This window comes from Triticum urartu, chromosome 3 (assembly GCF_003073215.2).
Source record: "Triticum urartu cultivar G1812 chromosome 3, Tu2.1, whole genome shotgun sequence".
Taxonomy (NCBI): domain Eukaryota; kingdom Viridiplantae; phylum Streptophyta; class Magnoliopsida; order Poales; family Poaceae; genus Triticum; species Triticum urartu.
Genome location: NC_053024.1, coordinates 574,577,087 through 574,587,520, shown reverse-complemented (window position 1 = coordinate 574,587,520; position 10,434 = coordinate 574,577,087). Strand labels below are relative to the sequence as shown.

Genomic DNA, 10,434 nt, shown 5'->3' with positions numbered 1-10,434 from the left:
CGTAAGGCTGTTGGGTGCAGATGGATTTTAAAAGGAAGACAGACATTGATGGTAAGTGTCACCATTAAGAAAGCTTGACTTGTCGTTAAGATGTTTCCCGACAAGTTCAAGGAGTTGACTATGATGAGACTTTCTCACTCGTAGCGATGCTAAGAGTCTGTTGGAATTATGTTAGCAGTTACTGCATTATTTATGAAATCTTGCAGAAAGGATGTCAAAACATTGTTTCCTCGACGTTTTTCTTGAGGAAAGGTTGTATGTGATACAACCAGAAGGTTTTGTCAATCCTGAAAGATGCTGACAAGTATGCAAAGCTCCAGCAATCCTTCTAAGGACTGGAGTAAGCATCTCGGAATTGGAATATATGCTTTGATGAGATGATCAAAGATTTTGGGTTTATACAAAGTTTATGAGAAACTTGTATTTCCAAAGAAGTGAGTGAGAGCACTATAGAATTTTTTGATGAGTATATGTTGTTAACATATTGTTGATCAAAAAAATGATGTAGAATTTCTGGAAAGCATGCAGGGTTATTTGAAAAGTGTTTTTCGATGGAAAACCTGGATTAAACTACTTGAATATTGAGCATCAAGATCTATAAGGATAGATCAAAAATTCTTAATAGTACTTTCAAATGAATACATACCGTGACAAGATTTTGAAGGAGTTCAAAATAGATCAGCAAAGAAGGAGTTCTTGGCTATGTTACAAGGTGTGAGTATTGAGTAAGACTCAAGACCTGACCACGGCAGAAGAGAGAGAAAGGATGAAGGTCGTCCCCTATGCTTTAGACATAGGCTCTATAGTATGCTATGCTGTGTACCGCACCTGAAGTGTGCCAAGCCATGAGTCAGTCAAGGGGTACAAGTGTGATCTAGGAATGGATCACAGGACAACGGTCAAGGTTATCCTTAGTAACTAGTGGACTAAGGAATTTTCTCGATTATGGAGGTGATAAAAGAGTTCGTCGTAAAGGGTTACGCCGATGCAATCTTTGACACTAATCTGGATGATTCTGAGTAGTAAACCGGATTCGTATAGTAGAACAGTTATTTGGAATAGCTCCAAATAGAGCGTGGTAGCTGCATCTACAAGATGACATAGAGATTTGTAAAGCACACACGGATCTGAAAGGTTCAGACCCGTTGACTATAACATCTCTCACAAGCATAACAAGATCAAACCCAGAACTCATTGAGTGTTAATCACATGGTAATTTGAACTAGATTATTGACTCTAGTAAACTCTTGGGTGTTAGTCACATGGGGATGTGACCTTGAGTGTTAATCACATAGCGATGTGAACTAGATTATTGACTCTAGTGCAAGTGGGAGACTGTTGGAAATATGCCCTAGAGGCAATAATAAATTAGTTATTATTATATTTCGTTGTTCATGATAATCATTTATTACCCATGCTAGAATTGTATTGATAGGAAACTCAGATACATGTGTGGATACATAGACAACACCATGTCCCTAGTAAGCCTCTAGTTGACTAGCTCGTTGATCAATAGATGGTTACGGTTTCCTAACCATGGACATTGGATGTCGTTGATAACGGGATCACATCATTAGGAGAATGATGTGATGGACAAGACCCAATCCTAAGCCTAGCGCAAGATCGTGTAGTTTGTATGCTAAAGCTTTTCTTATGTCAAGTATCATTTCCTTAGACCATGAGATTGTGCAACTCCTGGATACCGTAGGAATGCTTTGGGTGTACCAAACGTCACAACATAACTGGGTGGCTATAAAGGTGCACTGCGGGTATCTCTGAAAGTGTCTGTTGGGTTGGCACGAATCGAGACTGGGATTTGTCACTCCGTGTAAACGGAGAGGTATCTTTGGGCCCACTTGGTAGGACATCATCATAATGTGCACAATGTGACCAAGGAGTTGATCACGGGATGATGTGTTATGGAACGAGTAAAGAGACTTGCCGGTAACGAGATTGAACGAGGTATCGGGATATCGACGATCGAATCTCGGGCAAGTATCGTACCGATAGACAAAGGTAATTGAATATAGGATTGATTGAATCCTCGACATCGTGGTTCATCCGATGAGATCATCGTGGAGCATGTGGGAGCCAACATGGGTATCCAGATCCCGCTGTTGATTATTGACCGGAGAGTTGTCTCAGTCATGTCTACATGTCTCCCGAACCCGTAGGGTCTACACACTTAAGGTTCAGTGATGCTAGAGTTATAGAGATATTAGTATGCGGTTAACCGAAAGTTGTTCGGAGTCCCGGATGAGATCCCGGACGTCACGAGGAGTTCCGGAATGGTTCGGAGGTAAAGATTTATATATAGGAAGTCCAATTTCGGCCACCGGGAGAGTTTTGGGAGTCATCGGTATTGTACCGGGGGTCCACCGGGTGGGGCCACCTATCCCGGAGGGCCCCATGGGCTGAAGGGGCGTGGGAACCAGCCCCTAGTGGGCTGGTGCGCCCCCCCCCCTTGGTCCTCCCATGCGCCTAGGGTTGGAAACCCTAAGGGATGGGGGCGCCTCCACTTGGCTTGGAGGCCAAGCCACCCCTAGGGCTGCCGCCTCCCTCCCTAGATGGGATCTACAAGGGGCCGGTGCCCCCCTAGGCCCCTATATATAGTGAAGGGGAGGGAGGGCAGCGAGATCTGAAGCCCTGGCGCCTCCCTCCCTCCCGTGACACCTCTTCCTTTCCGCTTGTGCTTGGCGAAGCCCTGCCGGGATCCCGCTACTTCCACCACCACGCCGTCGTGCTGCTGGATCTCCATCAACCTCACCTTCCCTTGCTGGATCAAGAAGGAGGAGACATCTCTCCCAACCGTACGTGTGTTGAACGCGGAGGTGCCGTTCGTTCGGCGCTAGGATCATCAGTGATTTGGATCACGACGAGTATGACTCCATCAACCCCGTTCACTTGAACGCTTCCGCTTAGCGATCTTCAAGGGTATGGAGATGCACTCCCTCTCTCTCGTTGCTAGTATCTCCTAGATTGATCTTGGTGACACGTAGGAAAATTCTGAATTTCTGCTATGTTCCCCAACATGTATTTCACAGAAAAACGTTACCGCCGCTGACAGCTCGGACCCACCAGCTATATCTTCGCACGCAAGGAAGTGCCTCCTTATTACGCACAAAAAAATGAATACTCCCCTTGCTAGCTGGGACCCAGTATAGTGGGAGGCTGACTTGTGGGCCTATTAAGTTGACCGGGACGGAGGGCTTTGTCAACTTAGTCAATATACACGATTCTAGCTCCAGTGACCGTACGATGTCCATCCAACGGCCGTAGTGCTTCTTCAACCTCTGGTCTTCTTGCTCCAGCCGCCCAAACCAGCGCCGGTCGTGCCTCGTGCTCCTGCCTCCCGTGGCCGGCTGCGATGCCGTGGAGGCCTCACCGCCCTCTACTACTCCCACCGCTGGCCAGGCCATCCCTCTACTCACCCACACCCTATGTTATTCTGCGGCGACGGCAGCCTCACACCGCAGCCGAACCAGTGAACCCTCGTACTCCTGTCCGCGTGGGCATCCATTGTCGCGTCTTCCCTGGCTCCGTGTCGTCCCCTTCCTAGGCCTCGCCGTCGTCCACCGCCTTGGTGCTCTCGGCGCGGCGTGGTCAATGTGGTCAACGACCGACTTCTATCGGAAGAGTACTGTACGTGGAGAGGCCAACAGCTGGGTCCACGGCAGCTGCAAGGAAGTGCCTACTTATTACGTGCAAAATAATTATTCCTGCACCTGACAGCGGGGACCCACCGGACGGGCCACCGTATTTCGCAAAAAAAATGATTCCCCCCTAACTGCTGGGACCTATCAGCTACATCTTCGCACGCAAGGAAGTGCGTCCGGGCAAAAAAACGATTCGCCCCCCTGACTGCTGGGACCCACCAGCTATATCTTCGCACGTAACAAAGTGCCTGACAGTCGGGACCCACCTTGTCGAAGCGTACGTAGCGTTGTCATTTTGGTCGCGAATGTGTACGTACATACTGGTCGATGTAGAGCGTGCATGTGTCGTAGTAGAGACGCGCATGTAGCATGTACACGTACGTACAGCAGCTAGTGTGCAAGAGAGAAAATACGGCCACGTACGTACATATGGGCGGGGTCTCGAACGCCTACTCGCGCATATGTACGGCCAGGGCTCGTGTACATGGCTGGGTCGGAACGGAGAAATTGCGTCGTCATCGTGTTCATGGGGAGGCAACGGAATGCGCCGTGTTCATCGGGAGGCAACGGAACACGTGGGAGCCAACCGGCTTGGACGGAACAGCCGATGGAAACGAGGTCTGGCGTACCGCAGAACAGAGGAAACGGCCTTGTGTTCGACCGGCCATGGTCGAAACGGGATCCTGTTCATTCGGAGGGGTCTAGCGTACCGCAAAAGGAGGAAACGGACTTGTGTTGGACCTCCTACGGTCAAAACGGGGTCCTGTTGATCGGGAAGGGTGTGGCGTACCGCAAAACGGAAGAAACGGACTTGTGTTGGAGCGCTATAGTCGAAATGGGGGTCCTGTTCATCGGGAGGGGTGTGGTGTACCACAAAACGGGACTCCACGGAATACTATTCATCTCCACTATCGACCCCCCCCAGCCTCCATGGGCTACTGTTCATCCACCGTCGACCTCATCCAGCCTCCACTTGCGACTGATCATCCACGGACTCCTGTTCATCCAGCCTTCACCGCGCGCTACTCCACCGGCTACTGTTCAACCAGCCCTCTCCACGGGCTCCTGTTCAACCACCCCTCCATGGACTACTGTTCATCCAGCCCTCCATGGGGTCGTTCTGTTCATCCAGCCCTCCACGGGGTCCTGTTCATCCAGCCCCAACCGGCTCGATCGATCGGGGTCCTGTTCATTCAGAGCCAACACCACGGGGTCCTGTTCATCCACCCCCACCGGGAACTGTTCATCCAACCCCCCCCCCAGCAATGCTCACTGTTTATCCAGAGGCAGCATCGATCGGCTTCAATTAGCAGCAGTAGCGAAGGAATCACTCGGGTTCAGTAACGTAGCTAGTGCAATCGCTCAGGTTCAGTTAGAGCCCAACGCCTTGCACACACGCGCGTACGTGTACGAGAGAAACGTGCATCGCTCGGCCCCCGACCACCCACCGTAACCGGAACTCCTCGAAATTTTCCTCGCCCTCGCTTCTACCATGGTTTTTTCCGTCATGGACAGCCCAAAGAATGTCATGCAACTGCGTCTCCGGCCCGCCCAGGATGAAAAACCCATTTTCTGTCATGATTTTTTGTCATAGAAGTAGGATCCCGCCACATCTATGATGATACCGGGTTTTGTCACAATTATCGTCATAGAAGTGTCGTAAGTATGATAGAAAAAATTTCGTTCGGCCCAAAATGTCACGGATGTGTTTTTTTTTGTAGTGATGTATGATAATGATGAATGGTGGTTGAGACACAAATACTACGTCAGCTATATGATCATGCAAAGCAATATGGCAATGATGATGTGTGTCACAATAAACGAAACGGTGGATGTTGCATGGCAATATATCTCGAAATGACTACGAAAATGCCATAATAGGTAGGTATGGTGGCTATTTTGAGGAAAATATAAGGAGGCTTATGTGTGATAGAGTGTATTATATCACGAGGTTTAGATGCACCAGCGAAGTTTTCATCACATCTCGAGGTGAGAAAGGGCAATGTATGATATCGAAGAGGCTAGCAAATTGCGGAAAGGTGAGAGTGTGTATAATCCATGGACTTAAATTAGTCATAAGGAACTCACATACTTATTACGAAAATTTAGTAGCCCTCGAAGCAAAGTACTACTCCCTCCGTAATAGATGTATCTAGAACTATAGTTCTAGATACATCTATTTCTGCGACGGGTAATTCGGAACGGAGGGAGTAGTACGCATGCCCCTAGGGGGAAGGTTTGTAGGAGTTAACCATCGCACGCCTCTGACCTTCACGCAAAGGAACACTTAATAATAAATCGTGCTCCAACTTCTTAGCATAACGGAATACTGTACGTGCATGCTTCGGGAATCACAAACCTTAATACAAATATTCTTATTAAACCACCGATACGTCTCCGCCGTATCTACTTTTCCAAACATTTCTGCTCTTATTTTGGACTCTAATTTGCATCATTTGAGTGAAACTAACCTAGACTAACATTGTTTTCAGCAGAACTATCAAGGTGTTGTTTTTTGTGCAGAAATAAAAGTTCTCGAAATTGGACGAAACTTTTTGAAAAAAAAATTGGAAAAAAAGAAAAATACTAGAGCAAAGACCCACCGGTGGGAGGGGCCCTACTGTCCACTAGGCACCAGGGCGTGCCACCCCCGGGGTGCGCCCTGGTGGGTAGTGGGCCCCACGAGGCTTCGCTGACCCTAATCTGGATACTATAAATTCCTATTTCCCGAGAAAAAATAGAAGAGAAAGTTTCATCGCGTTTTACGATACGGAGCCGCCGCCACCTCTTGTCCTTCATCGGGAGGCCAGATCTGAAGTCCGTTCGGAGATCCGGAGAGGGGGGATCTTTCATCGTCGTAATCATCAACCATTCTCCATCACCAATTTCATGATGCTCACCGCCGGGAATGAGTAATTCTTTCGTAGGCTTGCTGAACAGTGATGGATTGGATGAGATTTATCATGTAATCAAGTTGGTTTTGTTAGGGCTTGATCCCTAGTATTCACTATGTTTTGAGATTGATATTGCTATGACTTTGATATGATTAATGCTTATCACTAGGGCCTGAGTGCCATGATTTTAGATCTAATCCATTTATATTTTTATCAATATATTTGTGTTCGTGGTCCTACTATGCAAGTTGTATGCACCTATTATGTGCTATGGCTTTGTTAATTTGATTTGAAGTCGGACTCATGTTGAGCCTTATCTTTTGCACGCGTACTTCATGGCTAGCTCGGCCCGCAGAAGAGCGGAGCAGACAGGCATGCACTCATGAGCAGAGTTCGTTGAGGCCACTTGCCGCTGAGCCATTGATCTTGATTCTGCCTTCCTGTTCTACATGTAAATAAGCTGCCTGCTTGTACAGTTGTACTTCATGCTGTTCCACGAGCCATAGAGAGTTTGGAAGCACGCGAGAGACACATCAACAACACGCTCGTTACTTCACTCAAGTTACATACCTGCACATTTTCAAGGCTGAAACCGCGTACAAATTCAGGCTCAAAAATGTCCAACTTACTCAACTGATGTATACAGTACATACTAAACTAATTCCCCTGGCAGTCAAGGGAACCAGCAGAACCAGAGAAGAAGATACGTGCCCGACAGCGTACCAACATTTTCGACTCCCAATCCCACGGTATATATATGAACATTTGCTACTCGACCTCTTCTGTGAAAAATGTACATGAGCTCGTTATCGTCGTCGTCGTCGTCGTCGCGAGCTGCCTCGCACGCACGCTCGATCGCTTGCTGTTCTGTTGCGGATCGACCGCCGGCTTCCTCGACCAAGCCGCCGTCCCCTATAGCACGACGTCGCGCCGCTTCTTGGGGTTGGCCCCCTCGGGGGCCCCTTTCCTCATCATCGCCACGAACTCGCTGTAGTCGATCCTCCCGTCCTGCACAGCCACGGCGAGCTTTCAGACCATCATTTGGCCAACGCAACGCACGCACGCACGCATCCATCCACCATCAACAAAGAATACACTCGTTAATTACGTTGTCGGCGTCGACTTCCGACACGATTTCGCTCATGTCTCTGCCGTCCAGAAGCCCCTTCTCCCGAAGGGCCTGCTCGAGCTCCTCCTTGGAAATGTAGCTGCATGCGGCAGCCATGGAAAGGCCAAGAATGAGTGAGTTCATGTCTGTCGATGAGGAGAGAATGTGAACTTGTCAGGTTACGTACCCGCTGTTGTCCTTGTCGAAGTACTGGAAGGCGGTGTAGAGGTGCTCTTCCCGGTCCATCCTGTTCATGTGCATCGTCGCCGTGATGAACTCATCGTAGTCGATCGTCCCGCTCCCGTCGGCGTCGGCCTGGACCAGCAAAGCTCAAAACGGGCCGCTATCTCCATGGACCTAGTAATTAATGTAGATAGAGAGACTTACGGCTTCCATAAGCTGCTCCACTTCGGCCTCCGTGAGCTTGGTCCCCTGTTTCCCCAGGCCCTTCCGGAGCTCGTCGACGGTGATGGTGCCGCTGTTGTCCGAGTCCATGCTCTTGAACATCTCCTTGAGCCCCCTGATCTCTTCCTCCGACAGGCATCCGGCGATGACCTGCATACCATCCGTTCAGAACATGAGAAATGGAGGTTCCTGAATAATTATTCAGAACCATGCATGGACAGACCCTTAGCGCAGCTTTCTTGAACTGGTTCATAGCCTTGAACTGCTTGAGCCTGTTCATGACGGCGTTGTCCAGCGGCGTGTCAGGCGCCTCTCCGTCTTCCTTGATCCAAGGATGGTCTGAACACCAAAACAATAGCATATCGTTGGATCAGAATTCTGAACTCGGGGTACGTGAAATGCAAAGAGATGTGCACGCACTGAGGACATCGTAGGCAGATATCCTCTTCTTGGGGTCAGAGTTGAGCATCTTTCTAACGAGGTCCTTGGCGCCGGACGAAATGCGTGGCCATGGGTCGCTGCTGAAGTCGATCTGCCCCCTCAGGATGGAATTGAAGATGCCGTGCTCCGATTCTGGTACAACAAAATTAAGTCTCAGTGATGCGTTTCGATTAGACTGTTATTAGGGGGGGTTAATTACTGTAGATTAGAAGATGACTCGCCTGCCCAGAAGGGAGGGACACCGCAGAGAAGGATGTAGAGGATGACGCCGACGCTCCAGATGTCCGCCTCCGGCCCGTAGTTCCGCTTCAGGACCTCCGGCGCGATGTAGTAGGCGCTGCCCACGATGTCCTTGAACACCTCCCCTGCAGCCAACAATGGCGCCAGAATTCTTTCTTGAGCAACGAAACGAAGCGGTTTCATTTGCTATTTTGCTTGGACGGGAAAGAAGAAGAAGATAAATGCATGCGTGCGTGCCTTGCTTGTAGAAGACGGATAGCCCGAAGTCGGTGGCCTTGAGCGGCGCGTCCTCCTCCTTGCTGAGCAGGAGGAAGTTCTCGGGCTTGAGGTCGCGGTGGATGACGCCGAGGGAGTGGCAGGTGTGGATGATCTCGACGATGGTGCGGAGCAGGGCCGCGGCGGCGCGCTCCGTGTACTTGCCCTTGGCGATGATCCGGTCGAAGAGCTCGCCGCCGGCGCAGAGCTCCATGACGAGGTGCACGGACTGCTTGTCCTCGTAGGCGCCCTTGAGCTCCACGATGTTGGGCTGGCCGGCGAGGTGGTACATGATCTGCACCTCGCGCCGCACGTCCTCCACGTCCTCCTTGGTGGACAGCTTGCGCTTGGCGATGGTCTTGCAGGCGAACTTCTGGCCGGTGGCCTTGTGCGTGCAGAGGCTGGTGACCCCGAACTGGCCGCGGCCGAGCTCCTTGCCGACGGTGTAGATGCTGCGCACGTCCTCCATGGGGCGGCCGAGCACGGGGCCGATGGCGGCCGGCGGCTTGTTCTGGGCGGGCGCGGAGGAGGGCGAGGCGCCGCCGGCCTGCACGGAGGCGCCGGCGCGGCGCGTGGAGGGGTCGGCGCCGGCGGCGGGCTCCGCATCCCCGGATCCCGCGCAGCAGTTGCCCATGGCGAGCCGGCGGGTGGGCGCCGGGGAGGTCAAGAATGCGGGGGATGCGGAGCCTCACGGGGGGAAGGCGACGCAGCCGCCGCGGAGGCTGTATAGGGAGCGGTGGGCAAGGAGGAAATAGCGGGAAACGCAACGGCCTCCCCGCCCGCTCCCCTCCTTCTCCTTGTGTTTGTTGTAGCCTTTCTTCCCCGTTTTGGAACCAAATGCCTTCGTGTCCTATCTTTTTCTTCTTCGTTCCTTCCTTGAGAGGAGAGGAGAGGAGAAAACTGGGAGACTCTCGTCCTGCTCGTGCGTGCGTGCGCGGGTTGACGAAAGCTGGCTAGGAAAATGCTGGGGGACTCGAGCACTTTCCAAGTCCAACTGATTCGTGCGCTCTTTTCTGGCTAATGATCAGCTGTTGTGCACCTCCGATCCGATCCCGTCGCTGCGCTGCGCCCCACTGGTTGCACACGCTGACACGATCTCAACCCCTTTCAGTTAGGGGGGAGGATGCAGGAAGGGCAAAGTGAACCAAAAGTAAGCGGCAACGCACTTGGCATTTGATCCGTTTTCGCTATAGCCCGAGGCAGTGGATGGACACGAACACGTAAGGCTTTTACCAAGGAATCTGATAACGCCCGAACGTCAGGTACTAGCACATGGCAAATCAAACGTTTTCGATAGTAAGTTTAGTGACGTCAGGATGGCAACTTTAGTTGGCAGGCACGGCAACTTCGTGCTTCAGTTTATTTTTTGACAGAAAATTGCAGTGTGTGTCAACTAACTTGTCAACCTTGCTTCATTAGAATTGTCATAAAAACG

The 10,434-nt window shown here is 50.8% G+C and overlaps 1 protein-coding gene across 1 annotated transcript; it reads right to left on the bottom strand.

Moving 5' to 3' along the window:
* Positions 1-7,074: 7,074 nt before the first annotated feature.
* Positions 7,075-9,771, bottom strand: LOC125545103 (calcium-dependent protein kinase 2). The gene is made up of 8 exons (XM_048708969.1): positions 8,982-9,771; positions 8,726-8,869; positions 8,484-8,636; positions 8,287-8,402; positions 8,046-8,213; positions 7,846-7,973; positions 7,659-7,758; positions 7,075-7,558 (listed from the first exon to the last, which is right to left on the bottom strand). The coding sequence occupies exons 1-8, from the start codon at positions 9,631-9,633 to the stop codon at positions 7,463-7,465; spliced, it is 1,557 nt and encodes a 518-aa protein (XP_048564926.1). The 5' UTR covers positions 9,634-9,771; the 3' UTR covers positions 7,075-7,462.
* Between the last annotated feature and the right edge of the window lie 663 nt (positions 9,772-10,434).